The sequence below is a fragment of the Pezoporus occidentalis genome, unplaced genomic scaffold, assembly GCF_034315485.1.
Source record: "Pezoporus occidentalis ecotype Australia unplaced genomic scaffold, CSIRO_AGI_Poc_V1 ctg28, whole genome shotgun sequence".
In the NCBI taxonomy this organism is placed as follows: domain Eukaryota; kingdom Metazoa; phylum Chordata; class Aves; order Psittaciformes; family Psittacidae; genus Pezoporus; species Pezoporus occidentalis.
Genome location: NW_026914718.1, coordinates 1 through 17477, shown reverse-complemented (window position 1 = coordinate 17477; position 17477 = coordinate 1). Strand labels below are relative to the sequence as shown.

The following is a 17477-nucleotide window of genomic DNA, read 5'->3' as shown; positions in this document are numbered from 1 at the left end:
CCTTGGGTGATATGGTTTAGTGTGAGGTGTCCCTGCCCATGGCAGGGGTGCTGGAACTGGATGATCTTATGGTCCTTTCCAACCCTAACTATTCTATGATTCTATATTATTATTTAACTACATATTACACAAACATGTAAATATATTGAAGACCACATTCAGCTTGATAAATACTTCTGGATGAAAAGTCACCTCTTTTAAGTTACAGCATAAGGTCCCCAAACTGTATTCTCATACCTTTGCATAAGCTGTAGTCTTGATAAACCACTGTTTGAGGTATTTCTGTTCCACTTTTGCTCCTGAACGCCATGAGCAGCCGTTGTCATCCACCTGCTCATTAGCTAGAACAGTCTGATCCACTGGATCCCAATTCACCAAGGCCTAAAAAATGTTGCAGGAAGAATTAATATTTTCAGCAGCTATTTCAAACTTCAGATACCAAAAGAATGATCCAGAAACAGTCCTTGGGCCACTGAATTTTCTGCATTTTTCATAACATCCATTTAAACTTTTTACACTTGCCTCCCTTTTATCTGTGACCTACCAGTAATATCACACCATACCTTTTATAAAAGGCTTCTGAAAATTCACTGGGAAATTACAAGCAATCAATATATTCTACTATTACTATTTTCTCAATCTATTTTCTAGAATTTCAGAAAACACAGCTTCTTCAGTAATGCTACAACACATTATGAAATTGGTGCTCCAGCATGTTATGCCATTAACTATTGAATCTTTCTGCAGGTTGCCATTTAAGATCTCTGAATACACCCTGCCTACAAAACCAGGAGAAGTAGCTCAGTAACACCCTTCTATTCCAAATGCCATCTTTCACCATCAGCTTCTTTTGCTGGGTTCAAAGAATAATTAAAGTACATCCCTGATTACATCCTATCAGGTTTCCTGGTTTCTACAGAATACAAATGAAATGTCAAGGCATATTTAAGAAATTTTAGTTTCTATTTTAAGTTAGAAACATTCATTAAATTTCAGCTTCATTTAGGCACAGCTGTTAAGGTATTTTGGAACTGCATTGCCTTGGCTACGCAGAGAGTTCATTGGAATGCTCATTTAACGTCTTTGTTTCACCTCCTCCCTAAGAAGTTAACTGAACCCTTCCCTTTTCAGATAGCCTGATGTAATTTAGAAAATATTACAAGGTAAATAATTTCTTAATGTACTGCTAACAGATAAACAGCTGTGATGGCCTGTAACTTCTAATATTTCCATAATATTTTAGAGATCACAAATAGGTTCCAGGAATTGGATAGTTAGGCACATAATCTCCAGTTATCCTATCAATTTTGAGACTATATCACACTAATGTTACACAGTTAAATAATCTCACTGCTGAAGAAACCCCTAATGATCACATTATCCTATATGCTTTCATGGGAGGGAAGTTGTGATCTAGTATAATCCATGTTAAAGCCATGAAATAAACTAACAGAGCGATATTTGGATCCCACACTTCAATATAAATCACCAACAATAAATCTTTCTGATTTGACTTGCTACAACGCCCATTCATGTTAGTTACATGTAAAATTTACTTACATATATAATTCAGTTACATATAAAATTAATCCCATTTTGCAGAGATTTAAAACCAGTAGAGGACAATCCACTTAATGAATGTGAATGGATGATCCAGAAGCGAGCCACTGACATGAGTGATTTGCATCAGTGTACCTGTAAAGTACGGTCAAAATTTGTACCTACCTCTTTTTGATACACTATCCCAGCTTCAAAAAGCTTGAGAAAGAGATACTGTGTCCATTTGTAGTACTCTGGTGAGCAAGTGGTCAGCTCCTGTAGAAATGAAGTACAATAAAAATCCCTGGAACTATTCTTAACTATTTTCTTACAGCATTTTAACTTAATTAACATTATGTTAACACTCCTGAGAACGCATAAATGTTTGTTTGGGTATGTATTTATGTATAGCAACCATTTGTCTAATGTCTATAATGAGTGATATTCACCTGCATACAAAATCAGAGAAGATGGGCTTTGTGTGGGTTTGATGTGCAAAGAGAAGTTTACCTGTTAACATGGAATCTAAAACTTCTACAAAATCAATGTGGATAAAGATATAAGAACAGAAGATGAACAGAAATAATCACAGCTGCCTCACCTAGGAAATAGCAAATCTGTTTTGGGGGGTGGACTAGATGACCTTTGAAGGTCCTTTCCAACCCAAACTATTCTATGATTCTAAAACTAGAAAGAAGTTGCCTTAGCCAGGTTGCCTCTGTTGCTCAGCAGTGAAAAGCAGATGGCAGCTTGGAGCAGGCTGCAGAGAGCAAGCAGACCTATAGCTAAGGCAATACATACAGGAGGATAGCAGAACAGCTCTGAGGAGCCCAGGCTCCTGATGGAGACAGTGTGTGTAGCAGAAAAGGTGGAGTATGGGGTAAGACTCTAAACTTCTAGGGTGAAAGACTTGCGAAGGATATAGAATCACAGAATCAACTGGGTTGGGAAAGACCTTTAAGATCATCCTTTAAGTCCAACCATTCCCCAGCACTGCCAAGGCCACCACTAACCCATGGCACTGAGGGCCTCATCTACACAGTGTGTGAACACTTGCAGGGATGGTGACTCCACAACTGCCCTGGGCAGCCTGTTCCAATGCCTGAACACCTTTTCTGTGAAGAAATCTAATAGAGATCTACCATAGGGGAATGGGTTCCTTCCAGCATATATTTCCTAAGTACTAACATAATGAAGGAGTGCATTAAGCAACACCAATGAAATGAAATTAAAAACAAACTCCCATTTTGTATAACAGGTTAATTAGACAAACCCATATAAAAAGTGTTTTTCTTTCATTTTTCAACCAGCATTAGTGGATTTGTTTGCATGGCCACAGTATCTTGCAAGCCACTGCATTAGCGCCACGCAAGTATAGAATAATCATAAAAACATGCCTTACCTCAAAGAGTTCACTTTTAAGATAAATATCTACAAAGATGCTTGAGCTAGCCCAGATGCAGTACAACTGAGGCAGTAAGATGTTCTGCCCAGCCTAATTAGCCTTGCAGAGAAGAGGCTTTACCAGCCTGGAAAATTCACTTCACTACAGCTTAGCCATTCTGCTTCCAAAGGTAGTTCTTTCATGGCTAGCTCAAGCATCTGTGCATTTGGAGACCACATAATACAGATATATTTCAGACATCATACAGTTTTTGCAATGAAAAAACATATCTATTTCTAATGGTTACCATTCAGGTCACACTTACTTAATAAGGCAGGCTTTCTAGGTAGCATAACTCACAGCTAATTTTCCAAACTTCTTTGTGTTTTGGGGAACACTTTTTAGCTGTTTCAAAATTTTACTTTTCCAAAACATTAACTACCTACCCCTATTTCAATTTCACTACTGTTTAAATGGGGTTGTTGTAAAGCATCAAGGCACTTCTCACAAGTATTCAGAAATCAAAGTTAATTAATCAAAATATGGTTCACTAGAAAAGTGAAGGAAGCCTCAAAGAAAAGGCATAGACTTGACAAGTGGCTTTTCTTTATGTATTTATTCAGTACTGCCAGCTCTAAACCTCTTCTGAGTGGAAGGGTTAAATAAAAGTTACTTTTCTTGAAAGGCAATCTATAACATTCAACTCTGGTGTGTTCCATAATACAGCCCACAAGTATGATTTCAGTAGTGAAGTATTGCTGTTTTACACATACAGAAAATCTGAGATACCAACAGTTTTAAATATAAGAAAATAATTGTCAAGAATGTGTGCAGTGACCCTTCCTCAACAAATCTTTTCAGAGCAGCTTTTTGGCTACCAAGAAAATGAAAATCTTACTAAAAAATCTTGACATATATATGATACGTTAAAATATAGTTTTTTAGATGTAAGATTCACCCTCAAGATTAAAGAAAACAGATGGCAGGTGTCAGAGTGCCAGAAAACTAATCCTTTTCCTGTTCAGATCTACAATACTGCTATAAAAATCCAAGATTAGCATCCCTAACACTCTATTCAGAAGCATATTAAGGTGATAAGCAGCAGTTATTGCTGAGAATGTAAAGGTGGTTTGATTCACTTTGATATTGTAAATGTAGTAACCCAACAATTGCTTAAAAATTGGTATTTTTTTATCTTGAAAATTATATTAGCTTATGTCTAATGACATTAGCTTGTATTTGGTAAGGTTTTAAGATGAACACCTGATTCTCAGGCACTAATGTATTTAGATAAAATTTGTATTTTCCAGAATGGTCATGATAGGAACACCTACAAAAATGCAGGCTTATGCTCCAAATTCAGAATAACAGAACCAAACCACCACTTCAAGTTACTAGCTTTCAACTCTTGAGTATATTCTAAATACAGGCACATAGAAAAAAGCACTCCTCAAAACACATACCCCTTAAACATATGCTGTTTCATACATTATCTATTCAGACTACTGCTTACCTTCTAAGACAGAACACTGCTACTTTGAAAGAGCTTAAAATGCAATGCAAATGAAAAACTGAAATTAAAGATTCTCCTAACCCTTGACCTTCTCAGGTGATACCAGTGTGTCCAAAGCTGTAAAAAGCTTGAGATAAGACCTATTTTACAGTTTAACAACTTAAACTGGTCACTTTCAAAGGCTTCTATATTGCCATATGTAAAATAGTGAAACTGAATGCTTTTCAATGTTCCATCACACAATAAAATAAAGCAGAATCCCTTAGAAAAGAAAATCTTACCCTTTCCCATGTAAAAGACAGACCTAGCGCATCAAACTGTTCTCTCATGTGTTGGATATTGCTGCAAAATAATAATACAAAATTAATTTAAAACACTTCTGCTGTGATTATAATCAGGTGCTTATAAAGTTCTGAGAAATCAAAAGCACTAATTAACCTCTAAACAACACTATTATCTTACTAGAAGTCACACTCAAGGAACTGCCAGAATACTCAAAACTTTTCAAAGTCCCTAGTGTATTCTAGTTCAATTTCAATGCTGTGTATTATACAAGACAACCATTTCTCTTCTCTTGATCTGAGCATAACTGGAAAGCAAATACAGTATCACAGTTTGAGGGAAACATTCCTGAAGCAGCACTTCTCATTATTTTTAATTACCTGTACTGCAGTTGAGTCCTATGAAATCTTCACAATGCAATAGGCTGCACTTTCACCATCACCTTAATCCTGCTCTATTCTGACAGTGCTAGCCTGGCTATACTTTACTTTGGCTCTGGTGTTTGTGTGCCTATGAGACGAGCGGAATCAGCTTTTTCCTCAACTGAAAACATGCCCTACATAAGGTGCTCCATAAAAACCTCCCCAGTTTTCTTGCTTCCTTCTGATTAACAGGCTGATCAAGCCAATACAGCGGCTGCAAAAACAGCAGAGCCAACGCAAAGGAGGTGGTGGGAACATGTGTGCTGGGAGGTGACAAGGAAGCCATAAACTCCTGGTGGCAGCACAGCCATGAACTTAAGTCAACTGCAAAACTGTAGGGATAGAGCTTACCCCAGATGGGTTACATTAAAATGCAAAACAAGATACATCAGAACATACAGTGAAGCTTTAGACTGAAAGTGTACTAAAGGCAGTTTACCAGTTTGCAGTTTTTGGGGTATTAACCAGTGAGCTGCTGTGAATTGCTTAAAATTTTTTATAGACTTTTAACTTTCTACTAAAATGCATTATGTCAGGTAAAGTATCACCTAGCCTCACAGTGGCTAATTTGAGAGTCATGAAGCCCAGCATCTAATTCTCATCCACCACAAACTTGCACTGCTGAGTAACTGTAACTGAGTAATGCAAGCATCCAGCACTAACAGCCAAAGAGCCCCATTTACACCAGAAAAGACCTGCTGTACACCTCTCCTGGTATGCATACCAGGAAATCCTCTTAATGGACTCACAGCTTCCACTGGGAGAAGCCATCCTTTCAGTAGTACTGCTTATATTAAAGTCCCATTCAAAATGAACTGTACCAATAATAAAAATAATGCAAATTTCAATGTAATTTCAAACTTCTGCCACTATACTAACTCTTAATAACAGAAGTTTCTGTATTTTCTATAAATAACTCAGTCTTCAACATGGTTTATGGGCTGGGTTTTTTTTCTTAACTTTGAGAATATAAGAAGTAATAGTCAATTTGACCATTTTAAATCACCTCTTGAGAAAATTAGGATGCTCTGAAATTTGGTTGCTCACTCCTGGAATAACTAAGCTCAAAGGCTTACAGTGTCCCTCCTTTTACAGGGGTGGCTGGCTCTGCACCAGGGATAACCAGAGCATATCAGACTGCTATCACACCATCACAGTTCCACGTTCAGTTCAGTCCTCCCTGCTGCAGGCATGAGAAACATTCAGGACAGGGGCAGTGGAGAAGACAGGAGACAGCAGTTACTACAGAGGTCAGAATTTAAACTGCCTGCGTGGTGAACCCACTCCTTTCCTTAGCAAAATCAAAATGCAAATAGGTATGTAAATAATTTCCTATTTGGATGTTACTATAATCGGTCCCAACAATGATATGCTAACTTTTCTCAGTCTGTTGCTATAATATATTGTTATCTAGCTTAAAACTAGACTATCACTCTCTTCAGTACTAAGGAAATTTTCAATGCAAGATTTTCTTCCAGTATAGAAGACCTTGTAACTACTACCTGAACTACTTTAAGTGCATGGAACAATGCACACTCATTTACAAGAAAAGAGCAAAACACAACAGCACAGAGAACAGCAGAAGAGAATCAGCTCAGGCTGTGCCCTGCCACACGCTTTTTTGATATGACCTAGACAAACTGGTAAGATGAAACAGGCTGAGCTGATACGGTTTTCTGCTATTGCAGTCTCTGCCCCACACGCTCACTGCTTTTCTTTTGAGCCAATTCAACTCAGTCAGCTGTGTGTGGTGACTCTGCAGACTCTCTCAAAAGAAAGAAAAACAGGGTTTTGTGTCTTGATAGTAACTGGTTCTCACACACATTCTTATCTAAACCATAAAGGAAATATTTAAATGAGCATAACTAACTCAGAATTTGTGTGTGATGCACATATGCGTTCTCCCTAAATTAAGTCAGTTGCCATCCTATTTTCGTTGGAAAAGTATCAAGTATCTTGATGTGGGACCAGAAGCACTATCGAAGAAGGAAATGGATAAAGATCCAGAATGTTACCACAGCTACATTACTGCATCCAGAGCACGACAAAGGGCTTCCCTTAAGATCGGTTTCCGAGCCATTTATAAAAACTATTAATTTAAATCAATATTAGGGGAACATAACACTGAATTCTGCTTATCATTTTCCAAAACCCAGTCTCAAATGCAAACTACCCTTTTGCGTGGTACTGAAACTGCTAATAAACCTAACCACATGGCTCAATTTTCAACTGCGTATTCCACACTAAGATTTACCTCATCATAATGAAATTCTGATTTATGTCTTACTTGCTGATTTGGGTGTTTGGGAAATGTCACTTTTTCAATATTCTACGTTCTTACGATTTAAAATCCACTGAGATTAAAACCTTAAAAATCATCCTGATACATTTATTTTTCAAAACTGATTCCTCTGCAAAGTCCCATAAAACCCTGGTAAACAATCCTGCTTCTTTCTGTACTGGATTTCTTCTACTCCTACACTGGTTTTGCTCTGTTTTGTTGGTTTATGAGGGCCACAGTACAGGTATTCAGTGGAAACATCGTATTACTTAAATTCATTATAAACTACCTTTGTGTCCAGCTTGCAGGGTGAAGCCCATGTTCAACTGCAGCATTTTCTGCTGGTAAACCGAATGCATCCCACCCCATTGGATTTATCACCTGTCAGCAAAAAGGAAACACAATCACACAGGCCTCCAAATAATGTACAGTGGCTTGCAGCCAAATAAATGGTATTGAAAGAGATATACCTGTTTCCTATGTAAGTGCATATTATATAGGAAAATAATGTAGCAATTCAGTAAGTATTCAAAAAAACTGTTTAATAGGCAAGGAAAGAAAGGCCAGTACTTAAGATGCTGTCTTTAGACACATATATATTTGATACACGATAAAAACGATCCCATTTCTTACACCTACAAATGTGCTATAAACTTAGTACTTATGATTAAAGTTAGCCAAGTTTAACAATAGCAAAAGGTGACCGAGTAACATTTTACCCCTTAAAAATGTATTTACATAAACCACTTGTTCTTTGGTTGCATGCAAGCAAGCAAGCACTAACCAAGCAAGGCTGGGCAATACTAATCTCATAAGCTATCTCCATGTGAAAATCCTGTCCATTTCAGAAGCACAAGAGCGCCTTTTGTCACTGGTTTGAATTATTTTTATTCTTCTTTGCCACAACCTTCTAATCTTCTGCCTTCCAACAGATTATTTCATTCAGAATATTTTACAGACATCTTTACGAAGGTGCCCTAGGCACCAACTCTGTGTAAATGCAACAGGATTTAACAGATGCGACTCTGCAGCATTCTCATTTTCAATACCGAGTTAAAACGAAACTCTGCTGGTGCAGCAACAAAACCAAAGGTATTAACCTGTGATCAACTGTGATTCAAGCCAGGGTCCATGCACAGCACATACGTGATGTATACACCTAATTGAAATTGGAATGCTATTCTCTCTCACAAGTTTTCCCTATTATCAGACAGATTATTGTTTCTCATATCAGTGTCAGGAAATATGACTCCCTAACTCCCTGCTTTCCCACGTTATAAGTGCTACATGGAAAATCTCATTTGGAGCCTAAACCACTTGTGAACACCCCACTGAAGCACACACACCTCTCCCTCCTCCCACCAGTAATCAAAACTATTGGCATAAAAGAGAAAAAAAAGACAGGTAAACTTCACGTGAACTAAAAATCTCAACAGCATTTTTTTAAGGGCACACTGAAATACCAGTTTCTGCAGTTCAGCTCTTCTTCACCATTACTGCTGCTGGTGACCTGTTTCTGGACAGAAACAATGACACAAAGCAGATTTTCTTTTCCATGTATAATATGTATTTCCTCTTATTTGAACTCCCTTTGTTTAGACAAATGCCCTCCACTCGCACCCCTACAAATGCCTTCTTTTACTGCAAACTGATGCACATTGAGATTAATTTTTCTAACATTTGGCTTCTGAAGATCCCCTGGATACAGATAAGCAGCCAAAAGCAAGACACAGTCTCATTTCTCATGCTCGTGAGCAAAAGGATGTGGGAAGAACAGCTTCATTAGCAGCTCCAGACTCCACAAAAGGGCTGACTGATGCTCCAGACAGCTCATATGCAGACATTTTTCACATCAATGCCTGCACAAGTTATCTGCTCACACAGATCTTCCCAATTCTAGCATGTATGTTAAAAATATCACGCAGTGTATTCACTTATCACATTCAAAAGGCAGGTCAATTGAACAACCAACAGCATTCTTCAAGTTAAAGAACTGAAGAAGTATATTAATGTAAGTTTCAATCAGACACCCGAATGCGAAGAGACATTAAAAATACCCTCAAATTAATCTCCGAGACAGATCTATTTATGTAGTTGCTATAGAGATGGAAGAACAGGCACAGTGGTTTAGAAAATGATTTCAAATTTATTGTCTCTTTTACTACACCTACATGATGTGATGTGTGACATGATCCTGGTCATCTCTTCCAATACCTAAAGGGGTCTGCAAGAAAGCTGGAAAGGGACATTTTACAAGGGCATGTAGGGACAGGACAAGGGGGAATCATTTTAAATTGAAACAGGAGATTTAGATTAAACATTAAGAAGAAAATCTTTACTATGAGGATGTTGAGACACTGGCACAGGTTGCCTGAAGAACCTGCGGCTGCCCCATCCTGGCAGTGTTCAAGGTCAGGTTGGATGGGCTTGGAGCAACCTGGGCTAGTGGAAAGTGTCCCTGCCCTTGGCAGGGGTTTGGAACTGGATGAGCTTTAAGGTCCCTTCCACCACAAACCATTCTGTGATTCTATAACTCTGTGATTTGACTTGTAGCAATCATGACAAAAGGTTTCCCTCCCAGTTGGCACAGAGGTGCAGGACATCCCTCTGAGTCTGGCAAAGGACATCAAGCAGCTCTCAAGAGCAGAAGAGGTGAAAGAAGTTGACTTCTGTGGTGCCTCAGTTTTCTCTTGTCAGCTACACATTTCCCCCATCATGGTCCCACCCAGATGGCAGCGGGATCTTCAGTCTCAACACTATGCTGAACATCAACAGACTCCGGTAGGTGATACAGCATCAGTTCTATCATTGGAGATAGCTTCTAACAAAGCATTATCAACAGCGAGTTCTGAACACCACTTGCTCTTAAAAAGTCTGAAATGTCAATATTCAAAGCTCCACAGGTCATTATCGATGCATCTGTAGCACAAATTCCAACTAAACCTTCACATTCATGGATTTTGAAAACACTAATTTCCTGACCAATTATGCTATTAAAATGTCAAAAACCCACCCAGTCCTACAAATGATCTTTTCTTACCTGCATCCCTCTCATTTTCTGGAATCGAGCTATTGCATCACTGATAGTGTAGACACGAACATGGCCCATGTGAAGCTTTCCAGAAGGATATGGGAACATAGAGAGCACATAAAATTTTGGTCTTGATTTCTAGAAAGAAATTTTAGAAAGTTGTAAGTACATGAACTTGCATTTCACTTGACTAAATACAACGGAACATTATAAACCACAAGGTACTCTGAAGAAAAACAAGGTTCTGCTGGACCCTTCATCAGATCAAGTTCTTTAGGGATAGAGATGGAGATGTTTTACCAGACTTTGCTGTCATCTCATATATTCATATGGCACTTGAAAATTATGTTTTTAATCAATCTTTACTCAACAAAAGATTAACAGAACTGCAGCTTAACAAATCACCATTCCCTACCATAGCATCTGTAATTGATTTTCTATGTGCTCTTAGTCTGTCCCACCAAAACAGGAAAACATGACAGATTATATTCTTTAAGTATAGTTTAAATAAGTGTTTTACTTTGTATTTACAACAAATATGGGAGCTTGCTCCTGGCCAATTGCTTTTCGTCAGCTGAACCACAGTAATTCACTGACTAGATCATGAACATCCACTGAAGTGAAACCCTTCAGAACCACTACATATGCTCAGCTCCAGAGAAGTATTACAAGCACTATCTTGCATAGTGAAAAGAAAGTAAAAATTTCATTTAGTTAGGTTTAAGTTACACAGAAATCAAATATAATGTCTCTCACATAAGTTATTCCTAATGCATCTCGATTACCATTGAATTTATCACCAATACATGCTTGAAAAGTTCCTATTTTTCTTAAGTTAACAATGAGGGGGAAAAAAACAGCTTTTAGTATTTTGAAAAGAAGTCTATTTATATTTTATATATATTTATATATACATAAAATATATATATTTTATATATATTTATATATACATAAAATATATATATTTATAAATGTTCCTTCTTTATCGCTTTTCTCCAATTCTAGCAAAATCAGAAATAATGTGAAAACTTGACTGCAGCACTACACACTGCCTGCCTCTTAATACAAGATGTTATTACATCTACTTCAACTGTAAGGATAAAACAAAAGTATTATTAAAAATACAATTTAAACTTCTCAGATGTACGATATCTGTGCATTCGCACATTGTCAGATATTACAGACAGAAACCTAAATTAATGCTTTCCCTGCTACTTTACGCATGCACACTATTTTCATCTCAGTTTTCCTCCTCAGAAAAAGCAAACCCCTTTTCTGTCTTTGACGGTTTGATATGTTGGGTTTTTGTGGTAGGGGGAGCATACCTCAGGAAAGAAAAATTAAAGATGAAGGGAGGCACAAAAATACTTTAATACCTATGTGAGTGAGCGTAATTGTGAAGGCAAAAAGAGTCAGAGACCGGGATTACCATTGTTTTCAAGATTTTTTATTGCATGGGAAAGCTTTTTCTTTCCTGCAAGTCACTTACTATTCCTAAAACACTATAAACCACAAAATATCCTTAAAAAATCATCTTCCCTTAATATGGATTTTAATGAATGACAGTGTGCAGTGTAATAGAGTTGGCATAACCATTAGGAACAACACCTTGAGAAAATTGCTTAAAGAGGTTACAAACACAGGTATACTAAACGAAGAACTGATTACTTGAACACTTCCTAAATTTACAGGTTTATACTTTGCCTATCATCATGGTTTTCCCCAAGTTTTTTTTAGTTATTACTTCTCCACCTATTTCATCAACTGTTTTTAATAATCTACTATTATATGAAAGTATTTTCCCCTGAAACATAACATACATCTTAGCATCAGAAACTGTAATAAGTAAGTTTCAATTAACTTCATTCTGAGAAAACAAAAATACCAAACATGTAATTTCCAAATATCTCATAATGCTTACATCAGTTTCTGAAATCCTGCAGAACTGTTCCTTTATTCGTGGGAGCCACCAATTTTCAACTCTTTTCCTTGTCTCCAATCCATAGGTTTTTTCCCATTTCCCCGTCTCGCTGTAAATAGTTCTGACACAAGCAGGAACCAGTCTGCTCTGCCATTTAATTAATCCCATGAAGCCATTTAATTGTCTCTTCAAACATGAGGAACAAGCACCAACTGTCTGACAAACCGACTGCATTTTTAAGGTTATGATTTCTGAAAAAGACAAAAATATGTATTTCAGTCAACAATATATAATAGGAATTCAGTGGTTATTACAGTTACAAGAAATTTGGTAGCTGTGAAACATTTTAGCTTATCTGTCTTTTATGGTATGTGCATTTTATCACCGTATGTCTGAACAATAAAAGCATTTATTCTTTTAGCCAAGAGAATTAACTGTGCCCCTTGAATGGAACAAAACTGTTCTGTTAGATGTCTTCTCTAATAAGGGACCAATATTGCGTTCAATCTCCCCTAAGAGCAGGATCAGTTAGTTGAAGGTGCTCACCATCAGGAAGATGAACAGAAGAAGATGACTGACAGTGTTAGTAAAAGTTCGGAATCAAATAGGGACAAGGGGAAGTTGCATGAAATTATACTGAAATACTACTGAATTTGTCATCATTGAAAAGAGATGGGGGGAATGACTGTAATTAGAAGATTTCAACTAGACAGTCTAAACTGACTTGTGCTAAGGCTTCCTCTTTCAACTAAAACAAAAAAACAGCTAAAAGAACTCCTCAAATGCTTTAGAGCAAGTCTTCTGAAATAAAAAAAAACTACTCAATGTGAGAAAGATCAAATAGTCCACATGTTCAGGATCTGCCTCAGTAAGATATTTGCTGATTTTACTTCCTACAGTAGGAAATACAGCATTAAACAAATCCCAACCCCTACTCTGAGATTTCTTCCTCATCTTCACCCCTAATTCCTTAAAAAAAAAAACAAACAAACAAACCAAAACACAAAACAAATTAAATAGTTTCTTTTTTGTATCGGTGTTTTCTATCCTCTATGGCTGGGGTTTCTTTTCAATTTTTGGTCTGTACACTTGACTGTTGTACCAAGCCTTCTATTGCAGTCAGTTCATAACTTTCCTTGCAGAGTTACACCGGTAAAGTTTCTGTGTAGAGAAGCTCCATATAATAAATGGTTTTATTTATGCATTTCCCATACGATAGCAACATTATCAGTAGAAATAGCTGTTATAGCACCTAAATTAGGTCCCCACTAAACTAGTGAGAGTTATACTTCCTTAGAATCCACAACATATGCATACAGAAGCCCTCATTCCCTCTCATTACATACCTTCTTCTCACACCTTTCTTCTCTTTAGCTACCAAACAGGCACTTTCAAACATTTCTTTTTCCACTTTTATGTCTAGTGCAAGCGACATATTCTGGCGCTTTTATTTTTTTGTTGCTAATCTCTATAACCTCTCTCATTTGTAACAACAGATCTGAACTCAGGATTCCCAGCACAGATGCTCAAGTTATTGAAGAGACACCTAATTCCCCCCCCCATAATCTTATTCACTCATCTCAAAATCAGCAAGATAAGCACTGTTTGGCTTATTTTTATTAATTATTTCCTTATTACTTATGTCTTATTTCTATTACCTAAATTTATTTTACAACAGAAAGGAGTATTGCCTTGCAGCAGACTCTACTTTGAGCACTGCTGATTTACAAAATACCTATTGTAAAATACAAGTTATACACAAGTGAACCCTTTGATGAAGGCAGACAGAAAAGACACAAGGTAGACCCTTGTGCACAGCTCAGGAGAAACCCACCTGCCAATGTCACACCTGCCAGGGCACATGTGGGTGACCTCAGGCCCTACACATCATGCAAGCAGGGGTCAGAGCAGTGGATGTAAGCTGGAAAGGGGACACAGCCTGGGTCACAGTACCAGGGCAAACATCACTTAACCACATGGACTTCCAGGATGAGAAAGAGACCTCTTTCCTGCTCCTAGACACAAGATGCAACAATCAGCAAGTCACAAGTAGGGCCAAGTAAGGACATACAGAAGATATCCAAATACAGAAGATGTGGCACTAGGTGGTTTTGTCTTCCCAGTGCTGTGTGCATGGGACTAAGACAAGAGCCCACGTTCCCACCACAGCTGTAAGGCATTCCAGCCAGCACTGCGGGGGTCTTCAAAGCATCAGGTTACAAGCCAAACCTAAGAGCAAGTACTGACACAACAAGAGGGAATGGCTTTACACTGGAAGAGCATAGATTTAAATTAAATCTAAGGAAGAAGTTCTTTCCTGTGGGGATGCTGAGGGGCTGGCACAGGGTGCCCAGAGAAGCTGTGGCTGCCCCATCCCTGGCAATATTCAAGGCCAGGTTGGACGGGGCTTGGAGCAACCTGCTCTAGTGGAAGGTGTCCCTCCCCATGGCAGGGGGTTGGAACTGGATGAGCTCTCAGGTCCCTTCCAACACAAACCAGTCTGGAATTATATAAACTCAGCAGGTGTACAAAGAAGGGAGAAAGAAGCTGAACTGACAGAGGAAGAAAAGGCGAGTCCTGCTTTGGCAAGATACAATAAGTACACAGGAGAGGAGGCCTTTGCTGAATTAAGATACTGAAAACTGCCTGGTAAGGGCAAGCACATTCCCTTCACTCTGACACAGACAACCAAGTCCCTTTCGTTTCCCTGTGCCTCAAGTTTGACTTACAAAACAAACCACGTATCTCCCTACGCTCCTCCACTCCTCCCTGTAGCTTATTAACAAAGGCCCTGTGGGACTGGGAGCCGGCGGGGGAAAGAGCAGCCACAGACTCGACGGGAAGAGCAGCCATAGACTCGAGGGGAACGCTGCGGGGCACAGGGCCGCTGGCGGAGCCGGCAGCAGCACGGCAGGGGAAGCACCGGAGGGTGATGAAGATGAGCGGTGGCAGCCTGAGGTGAACCGCTGGCCTGACGGGACGGGTTACCTGCGCGCTGGAGCTGCCTCCCTCAACTACCACCCTTCGACCTGGGCGCCGCCATTTTGATCTCGTTACAATGGGCGCGCAGTCGCTACGACCTATGTAGCGCCTCCGCACCGCCAGTGGCGCATGCGCCGCGCCCACGCCGGCGGGTGGGCTGTCTCTGGAAGGTGAGAGTCCGCTGAAGCTCCGCCCAGCCCAATCCGGCCCCTCCCTCACCCTCCTTTTATAGATATCGCCCCGCCCACCCCGTGCCACCCCCTCCTTTTATAGACATCCCCTTCCTTTTATAGCTGTAAGGCCGCCATCCCTGCCCCGCCCCCTAATCTCACAGGCCCCGCCTCGCCCGCCGGGGCCGCCCCCCCTCCGGGAGTTTGGGATGTCCCAGCGGCATCAGTTGGAGCCCGTAGGGAGCTTGGTCCTTCAGTGGGGCGGCTCCACTCCTGCGCCAGGCTGGGGGGGCGACGGGGGGGGACGACAACGCGGGCGGGTACAGGGTGCAATTCAGGATCGCGCCATCCTCATGCGATGGGATGGGGACCTTCACCCCACCCGAGGCGTCCGTGGGGCACCCCCGGGGTGTTTTGGGGAGCAGGGGTCAGGTGTGCTGCAGGGTGAAGCGATGGTGCCGCAGACCCCCCAAGGTCTGCGGACGACAGCAGCAGGGGGTGAAGGCACCTTTATTGGGGGCCCCAAGCCCCCCCAACTAGCCGCAACCCACTCGGGGTGGTGGGAGCACCGCTGCGTCCCCTCCATCCTCTCATATCCATACCCCTCTCCACCCTCCCGCATCCCGGCAGGACCCTGTGCCCTCGGTGATCTCTGTCATGCCCCCCCCGGGTCCTGGTGCACCCCGTCGCATCCACTGCGGAAGTGGAGCCGCTCGCTCGGCCCCACCGGAGAAGGCCGTGTGAGGGCTCAGGGGTCCTGGTGTCCGGAGGGGTCCCGGTCTCCGGAGCGTGCACTGGGCGGTACTGGGAGGCACGGGGCAGGAAGCCGAGGGTCACTGGGAGGCCATAGGGGTGCCGCGGGGTGTGCTGGGCCGGACGTCGGTCGCTCGGCGGCGGGAGGCGAGGCAGGACCGGGCAGAGGGGCCGGAGCGTACCCGGGGAGGGGTTGGGGAAGGGCTGACCCCCAGTTGTGCCTATGGGGGCTATGGGTGGCGGGCTGACCCGCCGGAGTGAGCCGGGGGGACATGGGGAGGCCTCAGCTCACCGCACAGTGACACGAGGGGAGTTGGGGGCCTTGACCCCCCTGAAGTGGCCTCGGGAGGGTTTGGGTGGGTCTTAAGCCCCCACAGTGTGACCTAAGTGGGGTTCCTCACCCTAAGTGTGCCCATGTGGTGTTTGGGGCAAGCCTGACCTCCCCACACAGTGATTTGAGGGGATCTGGGGTGCCTGATCCCATCATTGTGCCCCGGGGGGGGTGTGTGTGTCACCTTCCTCCCATGCTTCCCCAAGGACCATTTTGGCATTTTGGGCTCCTCAGCATCTCCAGGCTGGGCTGAGATGGTTGGTTCTGGGTGCTTGGGGGATCCCCTGGACTGTGGGGTGTCAGGGCTGAGGGGCCCCCATTGCCTGAACCCATTGTGCCCCCCCCAAGGCCTTGCTGTCACTATGGTTCCCTGGTGCTCATCCCGCACCCAGGGATCCAGCTCCGGCTCCACACCGGGATCCGTGGGGCCATCATCGCCCCCCTCTGGCACCTCGTGAGTGACGGGGGGGGGGGTGGTGGTGTTGGGGGGGCACCCAGAAAGACCCCTTCAGCGCCCTGCCCCCCCCCCTCATCCCCGCAGGGACCTCACCAGCAGTGATGACTCCAGCAGTGACTTTGAGGCCACTCTGCGGCCATGCAGCAAACGGGGACCCCAGCAGGGGCCGAAGCACAGCCAGGTATGTCCTGACCCTCCCTTCTCCCCCTTCCATGCGTGGGTGCCGTCCCACGGCATCCCTGACCCCCCTTCCGTGTGTCTGCCCCCAGGTCAGGAAGCGTCCCCGCGTGATGGAGCCAAACGGTGACCCCAGCAGCACACCCACAGTCAACCCGGAGCCGAGCACCCTCTTTGAAGCCATTAAATCGGCCAAAATCGCCGTGGAGGTAACCCCAAACTGGTGCAGCGCTC

The 17477-nt window shown here is 41.9% G+C and overlaps 2 protein-coding genes across 3 annotated transcripts in view; one reads left to right on the top strand and one right to left on the bottom strand.

The window, feature by feature from the left end:
* LARS2 (leucyl-tRNA synthetase 2, mitochondrial) overlaps positions 1–15479 on the bottom strand; it is a 59142-nt gene extending 43663 nt beyond the window's left edge. Inside the window, exons 1-8 of one of the 2 annotated variants that reach the window (XM_062625312.1) lie at positions 15362–15424; positions 14208–14294; positions 12374–12624; positions 10462–10590; positions 7711–7802; positions 4718–4778; positions 1726–1815; positions 238–381 (exon numbers count right to left, since the gene is read on the bottom strand). In XM_062625312.1, the coding sequence (XP_062481296.1) occupies positions 238–381; positions 1726–1815; positions 4718–4778; positions 7711–7802; positions 10462–10590; positions 12374–12607 (750 nt within the window). In that variant the 5' untranslated portion in view covers positions 12608–12624; positions 14208–14294; positions 15362–15424. Of the gene's footprint in view, positions 1–237; positions 382–1725; positions 1816–4717; positions 4779–7710; positions 7803–10461; positions 10591–12373; positions 12625–14207; positions 14295–15361 lie in introns of both variants that reach the window. The other variant, XM_062625313.1, reaches the window with a different exon arrangement.
* A 255-nt stretch (positions 15480–15734) lies between these two features.
* LOC134167179 (uncharacterized) lies at positions 15735–17452 on the top strand (the record flags this gene model as incomplete). Its single annotated transcript, XM_062625532.1, has 4 exons — positions 15735–16326; positions 16958–17063; positions 17151–17247; positions 17336–17452. Coding segments are annotated over exons 1-4 (912 nt in total), but the record flags the coding sequence as incomplete, so codon positions are not given.
* Between the last annotated feature and the right edge of the window lie 25 nt (positions 17453–17477).